The following is a 17,093-nucleotide window of genomic DNA, read 5'->3' as shown; positions in this document are numbered from 1 at the left end:
TCTTGCTCAGGCTGGTCTCGAACTCCTGAGCTCAGAACGATCCGCCCGCCTCGGCCTCCCAGAGTGCTAGGATTACAGGCGTGAGCCACCGTGCCCGGCCACAGACCATACTTTAAGCTAGAATTCTCTGGGAGACCTGGGAAGTCAGTCCTCTCTCAGGGAACATGCAGAATTAACTCCTGCCTTATTAATCCTCTCCTTTTAGCTTACACATCCTGTGTCATTAAAAAAAATAAAAGCAAACAAAAAAATCAAAACTCTAATTCTTCTGTATCTGTCATATTAAACACATCACTGGTCCACTGTGACAACTATACCATCTCATTCATTTCAATATCCCCAGCCTAGGAAAGATAGGCCCTCAACAAATGCTTGTTAAATAATGCTCTCTACAATAATCTCAACATACGGTCTCTGACTTAATGCCTGTTCAACCTTACAATGGTACGAAATTGTTCTGTTTTTCACTTTAAGCATAGCATTCAATAAAATAACATGAATTATGCAACACTTTATTATAAAACAGACTTTGCGTTAGGTGATTTTGCCCAACTACAGGCCAATTTAAGCATTTCGAGCACGGTTAAGGCAGGCTAAGCTACAATGTTTGGTAGGTTAGGTATACATATTTCCTTTCCGTTCATTTCTTAAGATATTTTTGCCTATTAATGGTCTGTCTTTCCCTTTTGATTATCAATTTCTTGAAGACAGAGACTCTTCCTTTTGTTCTGTGGCACACAGTCTGGCACACAATGGGCACTCGGTAAATGTATGCTGACTTATGCTGCATGACGGAACATACAAATGTACTACATTCAGGTTCCTGCAGAGAACACTGAATAAAAACATAGCCTGAATTTGCAATCCTTTTTTTCTAAGGATTTAAAATGCTCAAGTGTATGACTTATTTTCGTAAAAGTTCAGTAATACACAGTGAAAAGATCATCAGCTCTACTTGACAGTCAAGAAAATTGCATAAGAAGGTTATATATTATGCTTCTTCATAGACAACCTCATCAACACAGAAAAAACATTCAATAAACGGTACCTCAGTCTTCCCACATTCATCAGGCGGATCCTGGTGTATGGCCATTTGATACTTGACATATAAAGAAAAGGACTGGCTGAAGGACGACTTGAACTCTGGGTCCTCAAAGGAGACAGGTACTAACCTCACCTTCAGAGCAAGGAAAATACAAGCAAATGCCACTGAAACATCTTTAACTGATGATGTGCTTCTGAAGGTGAGGCTAGAGTAAGATCTCCGCAAATCCACTTCCAAAGCTCGGCATTGGAATTTGTCATAAAAAGAAGAAACCCTGGAATGGCATGGCTGGCACAGAGCCTGAAGTGCTAACTTTATACTAAAACTTATGAAAATCTTATAAAAGCCGGGACAATTTGTTTTTGCTTGATTTTATTTATTTCTCTATCTGCCTATTGTAGTTCCCTGCATACACTAGAGTCAATGTTGTTGCTAACTGTTGTCATGGCCACTACTTTTGCCACCTCTCCTTATAAAGGTGTTTTAAGCTTTTTTCCCTCCCAGATTTTTCTTGGGTTATTTGATTTATAAAATTATAAGTATATGAGGAGGTCCATTAAAAATTTCTACTATCTACTTTTCTAGTCCCACTCAGTTGTGCATAGCAGTACATTAAATAAGAATAATTTAGCTATTATGAACTCTTTCTGCATATGACTTTTAAATATGAATAAAGCATATTAACTGTGTTAGGTAAAGTATACCTACCATAAAAATAAAGTTTTTTGCCTTATATTTAAATTAAAATACCATATTTTAATTTAGAGCTCTATTTATTAAATGCATCTAAACATAGTGACTTTAAATAAAGGTAATTTTACATGCTTTCCACTCTAAAAATTACACATGAATGGGCACTTACTATGGCACTAGGTAAAATCTGCACTTTCAGAATGTCCATTAATTCACAGTCCTATCTCTTGGCAAATATGCTGCAAATTGAACATAAATAAAATGTACCACAAATAAACCAAGATTTCACACCATGATATCAAATGGAAGGGAAAGTTCTGTTTGTACAGAAAAATTACACTTGGCCTGCTGACCTGGCTCACATTTGGTTTTTCAGGTGGGTCCTTGTGAATAACCATCTGGTAACGTTTATAGACCTGGTAAGAGTCTTGAAATGTGGCTTTGAACTGAGAACTTGGTGGAGATGATCTCACCAGCCTCACCTTCAGAAGGAGTTAAAAAAACAATGTTCATTAATTCATTCATTCATTCCATGGAATATGCATTACCAGTACCTGTCACCCAAAAAAAAGAAGCTTTGAAACAAATATTAAAGCATAAACATAATATTTTGACATTAAAAATCAACCAGTTAGCAAATAAATTAAAAAGTTATAACTTGTAGACTCATTAAGAAGGCAGAGGAGGATCCCCTCTAAATTCTAAGCCTCGGCTTTCATGACTGAATTATATAAGCCTGCCTCTGCTGTAAACCGGCAGCATCCTTCTGGCACTGTGACACAAACACAAGTAAACACCCTTTAATTTTAGTTGTATGTAACTCACCATCGCTAAGTCAGTCAGACTAAAAATATGAACATATATTTTGCACTCTTACATTCATCACTGCTAATTCTAAACTTGCAAGTTTTATAAGTACAAAAGACAACCCTCTCAAGGTATTCCTATTTCATAGCACAGCTAGGAACTATGACTCTAAGTCAGATCTCCCTTGCTCAACTCTTCTAATGTCCCCATCCTAGTCAAGAAAAATAACCACTCTGTGCCTTAGTTTACTTGTATGTAAAATGAAGATGAGTTTAAAAGAGTAATTGCACACAGTAATGGCTTTTATTTTAACATTAATTATTTACTAACCAGTTTAAAATGTTAGCAAAACAGAATAGTAAAACAGAAAATCAAATGCAACACTTGAAGGCATAACTGAAAACTTTTCGTGTGTGCCATGAGACGTCTTCCGTTAAGAAAGAGCGACACCCAGTGGATAACAAATCTCTTTATACATCCCGGATATCATTACAATAAAAAAGTAAAATGTATTACCATGGATCTGTTATGTGAGGTGTGCTTGGCTCCCTGCATACACTACTTATGATCAAAAGAATTCATAAAATATTTTATATAGTGGGTACAAATCTCTTTACAATTTTTGAAGGAAAAAAGTCTATCAAAATCAGAGTAGCCAAGGAGTTATAAAAAGTTAAAATATATGTCTGATAATATCGTCCTAAGGTATAGAATGCATCCAAGTTAAATTTTAGTATCGGTCTTTAGTGAAAAATGATATCTCAGATGACCGTAAGCTATAAATTGGAAGGCTAACCAATTACTAATCAGGTATGAGAAAATCATTATGGTTAATGTTTTAGAACTACTTTATATATGAAAAACTAAAACTGAGAAATCTAGATTTGATCTAGAAATGTAAACCAATTTGGAAAAAAGGAAGGAATTTGGCTCTGGAAGTACTCATATGACGCCTAAATTGGTTTGGGCATTAGTGAGAGAGCATTTTAGTAGTACAATTCAGCACCATTTAGGTAATTCCTAACTGCTACCTTACATATGCAACATCATTTGCTGCCTTGGTCAAGATCAGAATATTATAATGGATAAAACAGTAATTTGCCTAGTGTGATTCTCTTTTGCTATCTAAATCCAAACTGCCAAAAATGAAATTTTAAAGAGTATTTTTCTTTTTCACTTTAATTACTAAATTTTAAGAGATACAAAATCCAGAGCACTCTGCATAAAATAACATGCTAAAATAAAAATAGTTTTCATAACTTTAGCAGGCAACTGCCTGAACTATTTTCAAAAAATATTTTTAAAAAAAGACTTCTCTCCAACATAGCAGTTAACTTAGCAAATGCTACTCCATCTCAATTCTCTTTAGTTTCTCATCATTTAATTAGCAAAATGTCAACTGATCGGTATTACCTACAATGAAAATAAATGAGGTACCCATAAAAACCAAAAAATAAAACAAACAACAAAAATCCTCCAAAGTACCTCTAACTTGTGTGATGCATCCTCTGGTAAAGATTCCAAAATTAAATCTTCAAGTGATTTGGGCTGGTTGGATTTAGCCTTTGGTGGGAACAAAAATGGTGGCTGACTCTGAGCCTGGAAGCCCTCGAGTTCTCCAGCTGGGTTTTGCTGCATGAGTTTTAACCTTTTCCTTTCTTTCCGGATTTCCTTTGCTTTTCGACATGGAGGCTTACTCAAATCAGCCCCTTTGCCTAAAAAGAAATTCAAAATATTAGACCAACCACATTCGACTCTAGAAATGTTTTTTCAAGAGTCTCAAAGATTCCATAGAGTAAGTCCAAAGAGTTCCAACAGTTAGGCTAGCTTTGGGGTGGATGTTTCAGAGGATCCTGGTATAAAGCTCTAAAAGTTGATCTTAAAATTCTACCTCAGAAGCATGAGTGGCCAAAAAAAAGTAAATAGTCATGGAAAATTGTTAAGGTAGCTCTTACTGTTGAAAATCTTAAAATATTCATTCACTTCTCTGCCTTTATAAGTAGGAAGAACATAATCAAATATCTTCTGCTTCAAGACAATGCTATCGCTGGCCAACATTTCTGAGAGACATTGGTGACATCGATAAATATTAAACACTTAGGAACCAGGTATAAATGAGTACTGATCCCAGAACAAACTTTGGCAGGTTTTTTTAATGAAAAAAAGAAAATCCTTGTTAGTTGACTGTATCTGTGTCTCTCTCCAAATACTGCAGGTATTTGGGTCTCATTGTTCAATTCTAGTTAATCAGAATTTTGTTCTAATTAAAAGATCAAATATCAAACAGCCCTTTAAAATACAAAAATTTTAACTATTACAAAGTATAAATGTTTATGAGTAGTATTTATTCTGGTAAGTCTTCTTCAAAAAATCCATCCTGAGAAAATCGCAAGAGATAAAGGCAAATAATGATGAATACAAACAAAGCCTCAAGATAACCTAAATGCCCAATTATAGAATATTTACACAATTTTTAGAATAGCTAAGCAACAGAATATCATACAGCCATTTTTAATGCTTTGAAACTTTAGAGGATTTCTCACTATAAAATGTTTAAAAATAATTCCAGTTATGTATAAATATACACATTAAAAATATTTAGAAAAATGCCTGGAGAGAAATGACACCATGTTAATAGTCATTTTACTTGAATTTAGAAAGAAAGGATTTTCCTTTTCTTTTTTTTGCAGTGTTGTCTTTTCTCCAAATTCTCTAACAATGTTTTAGTCTTTTTTTTTTTAAAAAAGCTATTAACGAATAAAAGAAATAAGCTATTTATTCCACGATCTCAAAACACAGTATTCACAAATCATGTAAAAGTCAGCAAAATGAAGGTTTATGACTAACAAATTCAGTTTTTAGAGGGAAGAAAATTAAGACCTAGAGTGGTTAAAGGACTTGCCAGAGACCAAGAACTGATCAAAAGAAACAAATCTGATGAGAAAATAGTGAGTTCACAAATAATTGAAATCGTATCACTACTTCACTAACAAGTTTCTGACTAAAAGTTTACCTATTTAAAAAAGACTTTAAGTCTAATAACCAGGTAACAAAAAACTAATTCTATAATTGATCATTACTCTATTGCCTTATAGAATTAATTTTCGTAGGCCAGGCACTATGTCTTTTCTCAAATTTGTTCTGAGAGGCACAACAGTTAAGAACTGGTACTCTGACACAGGCTGCCTGAGGTCATGGACCAGCTCCGTCAGTTGTCTAGATGACACTGGGCAAGTTTCCTTGCCTGTACAAGTAAGACAAAAACCAGTCCTACCTATAGAGTTCCTGTGAGGATAAATTGAACTAATGCATGTGTAGCTTCTAAAAAAGTATCTACCTTTCAATTAGAGTTACCTATTACTATTAGCTATTATTTGCATCACCAATACCTAAAATGTTTTACCTATACAAGCGTCCAATAAACAGTAATAAGAAAAAGAAAACCCTGCATTTTCTATAGTTACTGAAAATTACATGCCCTAACCGAAGTTTTAAAATTAATGAATTTAAAAAATATGGAGAATGAACTGAGAAACACAAATTTTCTGTAATTTTATAAAAGACTACCTATGTCATCTTTACACTAATTAATTCACTGGACTAAGCAATCCTTATCATGTTTTTCTCTACATACTACCACATTACTAACTACAATGGACAAGAAATTAGGATTTCAGCATATTTAGGGGATACATAAATACCTTCGACAGAATGGAAACAGATCATCAGTGAAAAATCAATACACCACACCAACCCTGCCTCCACAGAGGTTCAAAGCAAGTCAGGAATTCCATATTAGCCCCAAGTGATTTGAATAGACTTTAGTAGACCTGCATAATTTCTAACTAAGCCCAAAGGACAAAAATTTGTTTCTCAAACGTCTAAGGCCCCAAGGCAGTAAGGAGAAATGCGACTCTTTTAAAATGTGGAGATAAGGCTTTTTCAGGCTTTTTAAGTAGTTTTAAAAAGACACGATTTGGCCACCTAAAACCAGATAATAGTAAGTTGTATGAAACAGTGTTCTATTTTACAGATTGCATAAGTAATTCATCTTTTTGGGTGATGAAGGGCCCAGGGTTTACAATGACTCAAGCAAAGAGAAAAGCAGTTAATATGACTTGGCATCAGACTTTCACTACCTGGCTTAGGAACTGTATGAACTTTAACCAGATGCGATGGTTCACCAGAGCCCAACTTCTCTTCTACATCCTGTGACTGAATTAATTCACTAGATTCTTCCTTCTTGGAGTTTTTCCCTTTCATGTCTTCACTCTCAAAGCTCTCTTTGAGGTCATCACTAAGCGTTTTGAGATCACACCGTATGTCCAATTTATTTATCAACGCAAAGTCACCCGCAACAGCATCATCCATTGTAGAATCCATGGGCTCATCTACAAAACAGAAGAAATGGAAGTCAATCAGTCAGATAATTTGACACAATTAATATAAATGCAGGAATACAATGCCCCTATTATCCATGGTGGCAGGGACTCCTGTATGTCCACTAAATCCATTCTCCCATCTTCTAAAGCAAGAGAGCTGAACTTAAGTCTGTGGCACCCTAGCAGTGGAATGCCCTGCCAGGCCCTTTTCAAGTGGTGACCAAGCTCCCACCACTGGAATATAACACAAATATGTCTAATTTTGCCCTACTTATTTTAAAGGACATTTTTGACTCTGGATTTCCACCCTTTCCCCTCCCCAATAGCTGGATAAGTAAAAACCAGAGCAACCTAGGAAATCACATGTTGAAGAAAGTCCCAGAATGTCTGAGGGGAGCAGAGCTGCAGGCTGACCTAGAACACCCAGACTGGACTGTTACATGAAGAGAGAAACAAACTTCTATCATTTTTTTAGTCATTGCATTTTGGTGTCTCTTTGTCACAACTGTTTAGTCCTTTCTAAAGGAATGAATTAATGAGCTAAGACTGGGCAGGGAGATTCCCAGGATTAGGCATTTCCTATGGCAATTGTGAGAAACAGCTCTAAGAATGAGTGGCATTCCCAATTCTTATGCTCACTTATGTGCAGTTAGTTACTCTTACAGGAAAAAGTAAAAAAAACAAACAAACAAACAAAAAAGCAAAAGCACCAAAAAAACAGAAAAAGCAAAGCATCTGCAACTAAAGTTAGTTAAACACTAGCCAGGCATGGTGGCTTACACCTATAATCCCAGCACTTTGGGAGGCTGAGGTGGGAAGATCACTTGAGGCCAGGAGTTCAAGACCATCCTGGGCAACATAATGAGACCTCTTCTCTACAAAAAATTTAAAAATCAGCTGGTATGGTGGTATGCACCTGTAGTCCCAGTTACATGGGAGGCTGAGGAGGGAGGATCACTTGAGCCCAGAGGTTCAAGGCTGCAGTGAGTTATGATCACACCACTGCACTCCAGCCTAGATGACAAAGCAAGATCCTATCTCTAAAAAAAGTTAATAATAAAGTTAATTAAATGCTACTAATTATCTTTTAGGAAAGTCACTCATAATTCAAAATTTATCAGCCAAATGAGAAAGAAAATTTCAGACAATATACTTTACCAAAGTAAAAGCTTACTCAAACACAGAAAACCTGATCTTTACTTAGCATTAGAAGCAGCCGTACCATCTCGTGTAAGCTGCACGTATGCATCTGTTTCTCTAGAGATAATGCCACTTTCTATTTAATTCATAAGGATATTATTAGAATCAAGTAAGATGAGTTGTCAAAATGTCACTTTGAAATGTCAAATGTCAATGTTTCAAATGTCACTTTGAAAACTGACATTTCAAGAAACTCTAGGAAATCACAACATCTTTAAAATGACCCTCAATTTTCTTCCCAAGATAGACTCTCCTGGTATATATTTGGTATATATTTGCTATATCCTTGGATTTGGGGGCCAGAGTAACAGTAAGAGCAGTGCCAATAGTGGTCGTTGTCATAGTAGCAGAAGTACATGATTGTAGTAATGACTCCCTCCCCTACCTAACTCAAGACAACTGAAAGTGGGACCCTTGGAAAGAGACATCAATTTAAAGTAAAGTTCATGACCCCATCTCATCTTACCCTCACAATTTCCTTTGGAGATTTCCCCTTTAGCCAGAAATTTCAACATTTTTTTCAAAACCTTCTTGTGAGATTTTGAAGGCTGAAAATGTAAAGGTCGGCACCTAGGAAAGCAAAAGAAATATTTAAAAAGTGAACTCAAACTTGAAATAAAATCAGCTCTGGATAGTTACCTACATAATGAGGCAAATCTTCTGCCTGAGATTACTGGCTATAGATGGGGTTTAATGAAGCCTCCTCTAATCCCACCCTAAATCACACTAAATCTACAGTTAAGAGATTAAAAAAGAAGAAAAAGACATGAACCACTAGAAAAAAGAGAATCGGAGAAGTGCTGAAAGTTGGAAAACAAATGAGTAAGTGGCAACTGACTTAATAGACCAAAGAAAAAGCTGAATCCTAAGCTAACAGTGGGAAAAACCAAAAAGATATCCAATTTTCTCTACATTACCCCTAAAAGTCTTAGGGATTGATGATACCTGATACCTCTGGAAATATGAGTAAAGGTGGGTTGAGAATAAGAGAATCCCTTATATGACTGTTTTCAAAGCAGTTAAGATAGATGTCAGATCCACTCTCCCACCCGCAGACTCCCTATTCAACCCAGCAGAAAATTGCAAACTTTCAGGAAAGAATAAAAAATAGAGCCTCTTACATGAGGGATAAGAGGCACGGTTGGAAACAATGGTACTGTCCGGCAGGCAGGAAGCTTAAATCATAGTGTACATATGGAATGTTGAGATCCCCAACCCAGCCCAAGAACACCAGCAAGCTACATTTTCTCTCCACAATGTGATCAGACCTAAAAATACTAACATCCGGGATTCCCCAGAACAGCCCAGCCAGAGCACCCACAATAAACAAGGCCAAGACATACCCAAAGCCCACAGTAAACAAGACCCACTGGGCACACAGAATTCCCAGTGGAACACTGAAAAGCAGGAATCAGTAGATGCTTGAGGAGGGCCTACTACAAAGACAGGTACCAACAAATTGGAGAAAGGGAAGACTATGGAAGAAGAGAATCCCTAAAAAAAAAAAAAAAAAAAAAATCCTCAGCGAAATCGTATTTCTCTTAAGCTATTACAATCATAAAATAACAGGATGTTATTAAAAAAGAGGGGGAGAAAGAGAGAAAGTCTATGAGAGAGAGAAAGTCTAAAAACAAAAAGACCTTCATATGTAAAAATATGATAGAAGAAATTAAAAAACTAAGAAAAAAACTTGGAAAATAAAGTTGAGGAAATAATCTCTCAGAAGATTCTACAAAAAAGAGATGAAAAACTGAAGAGAAAAGAAGAGGACCACTGTAAAAGGTCCAATATCTAAATAAAGGCATTAAAGAAGAAAAGAAAGAAAATAGAGGAAATTAAAACAAAATTCAAGAAAATGTCCCTGACCTGAAGAAAATGATGGTAGGAGCTCTCAGATAAGAAGGGCCCCTCAAGTCCATACACAATGGATAAAAACAGACACACAGCCAAACATGCTATGAAACAGAAGAAAACCGAGGACAAAAAAGCTTCCAAAGATAAGGAACAAGTTTTGGACAAAAGTACAAGAATCAGAATAACACTGCACTTCTCAACAGTAATAAGACATAATGGAGTAAAGGCTTCAAAATTCTAAAGGGAAATTATTGTCATGCGACACGTCTGTACTCAGCCGAACCATAAATCTTAGCAGTAAATTAAAACATTTTTAGACACGCAAAGTCTCAAAAAAAAATTTATCCCTCCTGCACTTTTTCTCAGGAAGCTATTAGAGGATGTGCTTCACTAAAATAAGGGAACGACCCAAGGAAAAAAGGGATCCAACTCAATAGCTAAAGAGAATTCCCCAAGATGACAGTAGAGAGAATATCAGGATGACAGTGATGCTTTAGGTGTGGAGGGTAAACTGTCCAGATCACAGCAGGTCAGAAGGGTCCACAAAAGACTTTCAACTGTTAAAGTACTCAATGCATCTAAACATTCTAAGAAGAAACTTACACGAATGGGAGAACATGTCAAAATAAACTGGTAATAGTTATATAGAAGACTCTGATAATTAGTAACTCCAGAGAGAGCAAAAACGTGTGCAGGAAGGGAAAAGTAATCATAGTATACCACATGGCTCAGCTGTGAAGCATATTTACACAGTCATAATGATCTGAGTACGTTCATCCAAAATTATAAATACTTCTAAATGGGAAGTTGGGGGTGAGGACAAGAGGAGCTTCAGTATGGCAGGGGAACAGAGATGAAAGAAAACTGAATCCTGATCTTTCATAGAGAGGATCCCAGAAATAAGGGAGAAAACTAAAAGAAAAAAATTACATATTACAATTATATAATCATGTTACTTAAAGACAGGGCGATGAAAAACCAAAACAATCAGTTAAAACATTGAAAGGTGACTGCCACTGGGAAACAGGTAACAGAAAAGGGGAGTTTGGAGACTGCTATTTCCCACAATGAGCTTTATGGAACTATTTGACACTGTGAACTATGAGCATGTATAATTCTGATATGAAAAAAAAATTCATAGCCAGAGAAGTTCATCTTCATTTATGCTCACAGACTGCACAGACCCCAACTTCTGCCTAACAAGAAGCTAAGTTGTAGGCTATAACCTCCTTTCCTGTATATAAATTCTCAGTGTAACTACTGTAGTACATGAAGTAAAATAACCAGAAGAGTAAACTTTGAAAATGATTCCACAAGATATATAATGAAATTGTGTAAAGAGTAACAATTCAGAAAACTATGATTCCATGTTAAATGCAAAAATCACATTTTATAACTACTTTGTTTTGCAATATAAATTGAATCCCTTTTAGAAAGGCAGTATACCTAGAATAGTGCTTTGCATATAAGAGGCACCAGATATATTTTGAATGCTTTATCTCTTCCGTAACCAACTGAAATCAGCCTTTTATAATCATAAAGATTCTCAGGGTTCAAGACAACCAACTTAAAACTTAACAGAATTCTGTCCATAATCCAATTGCTATTTGAAGGAAAATGACTTCTGCCTTAGAAAATGTCTTCTCTTCATAACCACAAAAGCTGGAAGAGGACAACACAAGCTACTCTGTCATTCTATCCTTCATGTAACAAGATGATGTCAGCAAACCAGACACTCATCTTTTCTCCTTGTCATCTTCCAATCTGATATCCAGTTAGGTAAGAGAAAGGCTCTTATTTAGGGATCAGTGGACCTCTGGAAGTCTGTGATCATCCTAAAATTAACATGCAAAGTGTTAGGTATTTGTGATTATATGCCTTTGGTGGGATGGAGAAGGGCAGAGAGAGGCTATAACTTCCTTCACATTCTGAAAATGGTCTGTAACAAGAGCAACTAAGGGAAATAGCAGTGCAGACCAGACAAAAAGGTGATGGATAGGACTGGGTCTGATTTTCTTATTTAGAGTACATGTACACATTGAAACTGGAAACAAATACATACTTCAAAATGTTAATGTACTCTCCATATTTTCTATCAAAAAAAAAAAAACAAAGATGAAGAAAAAGAAAATGATGACCATAATAGCCAAAAAAGTAGAGAAAATTCTTCTATGTTAGGATGGGTGGGGGACATGCGTAGAAAACCCAAAAGATTATGAAAAATCCAACAAACACTCTGTAGGAAAAATAGACTTTTTAGTTTAAGTTTTCCATTTAAGAAAACTGAACTCTGAATGTGCAAGTGGCAGATTAAGTTTAAGCCCTACTCTTAACAACTAATTGCTCCTGTAGTATTGCTTGAATGCAAGCAGTGTCAAGGAATACCCCAGAATGCAGAAAATCCTAAGTCCTACAAAAATTTGACATCTAAAGGTAATTTGAACATTTACCAATATTTTCCCAATATTTCATGGAATTTATAGATGAGATGGCTAAGAAGGTATGTTTTCACATATTTATATCCAACCAATTAAACAGTATTATTAAAAGGTTTGATGAGCACACAAATATAGCACCAGTACGAAGAAAAGACATAACTTATTTACTTTTGCTTAAAAAGAATGCCTTCGTGGGGTGGAAATTAACATTTTAAAAAGCACAAGAGACTACTAAAAAATTATACGTAATCTTCATATTATAGATCCTATTTCTACTAATTAAAATTCTTACCTTATTGTATACTGAGGACAACATGTTCGATTCATGACAGGTTTGTACACATATTTTCCACTTCTAAAATTACAAAAATACTTTGTTAATTTCTTATTTATTTTTCACATATACCAAACTAGATTAGTAAAGGAGCACTAAATGAACTCAGGGTAAAAAATTTAATCAATAGTGTAAAAATGCATTTAGTTTTAATTACTCTTCATAAGCTAAACAATCTTCAAAGTACGAATAGAACCCAGTCTTTTAGTTCCTCAAGTTTTATTTATGTCCTCTGAGGCTGCGGTCCCCAACCCCCAGTCTGCAGCCTGTTAGGGACTAGGCCCTAGAGCTCTGCTGGCCCCACCCCCCCCTCAAAAAAAATTGTCTGCCATGAAACTTAGGAAAGGAGGGGCACACAGCAGGAGGTGGGTGGCAGGTGAGTGAGCGAAGCTTCATCTGTATTTATCGCGCTCCCCAGTGCTCATATCACTGCCTGAGGTCCGCCTCCCACCCACCCCCACCTCCCATCCGTGGAAAAATTGTCTTCTAAGAAACCAGTCCCTAGTGCCAAAAAGGCTGAGGATCACTGCTCTAAGGCTAATCATCTCAACTACCCTCACAACAGCATCTAGAATCCCTTCCCTGCCTTCACCTGCCACCATCCTCAATACTACAGAGCAATGAGAGAAAACTGCCCACAATACTGTGGGAATGATGTATGCTGCTACCTGTGACAGCCACACTTGGGTATTCCACATGTACCACACAAAGCACCCAAAAACTAACCTGATGCTTTCCATGCAATCCACAACGATGGTAATAACAGAACCATTCATTCAGCTCTCAAGCCAGAAACCTGGGAGTCTTTTTAGACTTCTTCTAATTCACCTGTATATCCTGTCAGCAAGCTTTCCACCTCTAAAACTTATCTTAAATTTGTCCCCTCCTCTATTAGCATTGCCACTAAGAAGCCAGTCCTCATCATCTCACATGTGGATAGTGCAATAACCTCTGGAACTCATCTTCCTGCCTCCATGACCACCCCCTCAAACATCTCTCTACTATCTGAACGATCTTTCCCAAAACAAACTCCACTGGATTTCCTCCTTACATAAATTCCTTCAATGGCTCCCTTCTACCTTTTAAGTAAAAGAGTTCCTTATCATGGCAAATGAAGTCCTTCAACATCTTAGCTATGTCTACCTTTTGAGTCTCATTATTAAGCTTAAGGAAAGTTGTGATGCTTCAGCTGGAGCTCACAATCCCAAGTCTATTGAAGGGTATTGGCATAGAGTATTTAACATTACTTATATTTGCATGAGGAACTTTACCTAAGAGTTACTTAAAAATCATCTGCATAAAAATAACTATCCAAAAAGGCAATGTGTGGACCTTAATGGAATCCTAATTCAAATAAACCAACTATTAAAAAAGAAATTTTTGAGACAATCTGGAAAATATCATCAAAAGTGGATAACAGCTAGTATCTAAGAGTTATCATTAATTTTGTAAGGTATAATAATGGTATCGTGAATACATTAGAAAGGAAAAAAGAATACTTCTCTCTTAAAGATACATACTTATGGCCGGGCGCGGTGGTTCACGCCTGTAATCCTAGCACTCCGGGAGTCCAAGGCGGGTGGATCGCTCAAGGTCAGGAGTTCGAGACCAGCCTGAGCAAGAGCGAGACCCCCCGTCTCTACTAAAAATAGAAAGAAATTATCTGGACAACTAAAAATATGTAGAGAGAGAAAAAATTAGCCAGGCATGGTGGCGCATGCCTGTAGTCCCAGCTACTTGGGAGGCTGAGGCAGGAGGATCGCTTGAGCCCAGGAGTTTGAGGTTGCTGTGAGCTAGGCTGACGCTACGGCACTCTAGCCAGGGCAACAGAGCTGGACTCTGTCTCAAAAAAAAAAAAAAGATACATACTTATTATGGGCATATTGATATGGTATCTGCAATAAAAATGCACAGATGTAATTTGCTGTAAAGTACTCAGAGTGGAGAGGAGAAGGAGCACCAATGAAATGGGACCGGCAGGATATTAGGAACTGTTGAAGCTTAGCAATAAGTATATAAGGTTCATCACAGTGTACTCTTTGTTTTTGTGGATGTTTTAAATTATCCTAATAAACATTTTTTAAAAGAGAGAGAACAAAATCACTATACACAAGAATATAACAAAAATGTTTTTAAACTTCTTTCCAACAGGAAAACATTTTAAAGACATACCCTCTTTTTTAATCATAAGAACCACCTGAGTAATAGCAAGAGGGCTTCTGCGTTAAGGAGCTTTACCTTCGCCATCCTCGGTCTATAAGATCCTGATAATCCTGTACTGTCATGGAATGTGCCCACATGCCTAAAAAAATAAGTAGTGTGTTAATTTTAGCAGGCTGAACTTTTTTCTTTTTTAAATTCAAAGTGTTATTTTAGAAAATATGAGTGTTCAGGCTAAAATTCTAGAACATTCACATTGGAGAAATGAGTACATAACTTCACATTTACTACTCTGACATACTATACATACAACACAAATTAAAAGTAAAATTTAATTTTAAAAAATCAAATATATCAAAGTGGTTACATTTAATTCGGGATAGTCAATAGTTTCTATGACATCATATATTAAGGTCCTCACTGCAATCAGACTGCATCAGACCTTCCAACTTTAATAATATCCCCAGTGATTTAATATGCTGGTCTCTTCAGAAAAATTAGAAAGCAAATTTTTTCATGCATACTCTTATATATATACAGGTATATATTAATATTTACAGAACAGTCTTCAATATTAAAATAAGACAAAAGTATATAGCAATAATCTTTCTAAGTGTAAAAACTGAAAGTAACCCAAATGCTAAAGAACAGGAAGATTATTACAGGGACCATGAGATTACCAATATGATGGAATTACACAACTATGAAAAAAAGACTATAAGAAAACTTTTAAAGGCATATCTGAACTCACTTTAAAAGAGAAATGGATTTTTCCCTTTTGTAAACAGCAAACTGCATCCGAGATACATAAAGATAAAGGTAGGCTTCACAGAGTAGGATGTATCAAAAAACTCATGGCACTATAGTCCAACAGAAATGTCTGGACATCTGGCAGGTGCTCACTAATACCAGCAAGTTACCCTATGAGCCTCAACCTCATCATCTATAAAATAAAAATAATAAAACTCACCTACCCAACAGGTGGGTGCCCTATTATAAAAGTTATTAAAATTAAAATTGAAATGACAGAAATGTATAGTTATCTAGATGAAAAGGTTGAAGGCAGGTTTCTTCCACAAACTTGAAACACAGGATATTTATATTAGCCAATTTTCTCTTACTAAAATTATTGGAAAAAATAAGGACCTATTAAAATATGAATTTTAGGCATGTTTAATGTAACATATTACATATAGATACTATAGTCACAATACAAAAATTCTTAAAAAAGAGAAGATATTACTCTAAGGCAACCACTGTCACTATCTGGTGTACTTCTCTTAGCCCTTTTTGCTTTCAGTACCATAATCATGTCGCATATGCCATTTGCATCCTGTTTATTTTCCCCATTTAACTCTACACTGCATAATCATTTTTCCACTGGTTTCATAATCATCACTTCTAATGACTACATAACTGTCTACTCAAGACCGTTGCCCACAAGAAGCACCCAATAAACACTTTTAATGAATGAGTGAATGTACACACCATAATCGACCAAATCATTCCCCACTTAAAATTTTTAATAGAAAATACCTAAATTTATATCTTCGTGCATATCTCGTTTTCCACAATACAGGATAGTTCTATTAAAATAATAGATTCTACATTCTATGTTAGCCAAATGCAAGACGTGGCAGGAAATAAACACGATGTTTTGTTTACAAACAACAAATCTTCCGAAATAGACCTGAATCGTGATGGAAAAACAAAACAAAACTCTGGGCTGGCTTTGCTGTCATCGAGGTGGGTGAAAGGATGACATGGCATACGAGCAACTGTCAAAATGTCAAACAGATCAAGACAAACAGGCCCCCTTGCTGGCAACTGTTGTCACCAGATTCTTGTACATTCTTCCAGAGACATTTAATGCGTACATGACTGTGCACATGTGTTCACACACTCACACCTTCTTCTACACAAACACACCACACGCCCGACTGTCCTGCACCCTGAGTCTCGCACTCACCACAGGGATGCTCCCACCTCAGTACCTACAGGTCAGCCTCAGCCATCGACTATAGACTCTCTAGTATTCCCGGCACGCCATCATTTATTTAACCCGTCTCCCACTAACGGGCATCGCTTTTCAGACTTTGGCAAGACAATCACGATCTCGCCTGTCCAAGCAGCTGTGGGTTTCTGGTTTGGTTTTTTTTTTTCTTTTTTTTTTTTTTTTT

The 17,093-nt window shown here is 36.2% G+C and overlaps 1 protein-coding gene across 1 annotated transcript in view; it reads right to left on the bottom strand.

The window, feature by feature from the left end:
• The window catches only part of ATE1 (arginyltransferase 1), a 161,617-nt gene that overhangs the window by 143,951 nt on the left and 573 nt on the right, over positions 1 to 17,093 (bottom strand). The window contains exons 2-7 of the mRNA XM_012642381.1: positions 14,992 to 15,055; positions 12,712 to 12,774; positions 8,594 to 8,697; positions 6,685 to 6,936; positions 4,031 to 4,260; positions 2,092 to 2,220 (exon numbers count right to left, since the gene is read on the bottom strand). Of these exons, the coding sequence (XP_012497835.1) occupies positions 2,092 to 2,220; positions 4,031 to 4,260; positions 6,685 to 6,936; positions 8,594 to 8,697; positions 12,712 to 12,774; positions 14,992 to 15,055 (842 nt within the window). The remainder of the gene's footprint in view (positions 1 to 2,091; positions 2,221 to 4,030; positions 4,261 to 6,684; positions 6,937 to 8,593; positions 8,698 to 12,711; positions 12,775 to 14,991; positions 15,056 to 17,093) is intronic.

This window comes from Propithecus coquereli, unplaced genomic scaffold (genome assembly GCF_000956105.1).
Source record: "Propithecus coquereli isolate 6110/MARCELLA unplaced genomic scaffold, Pcoq_1.0 Scaffold179, whole genome shotgun sequence".
Taxonomy (NCBI): domain Eukaryota; kingdom Metazoa; phylum Chordata; class Mammalia; order Primates; family Indriidae; genus Propithecus; species Propithecus coquereli.
The sequence above is the reverse complement of the archived record's forward strand: the minus strand, read 5'-3'. Positions and strand labels throughout refer to the sequence as shown.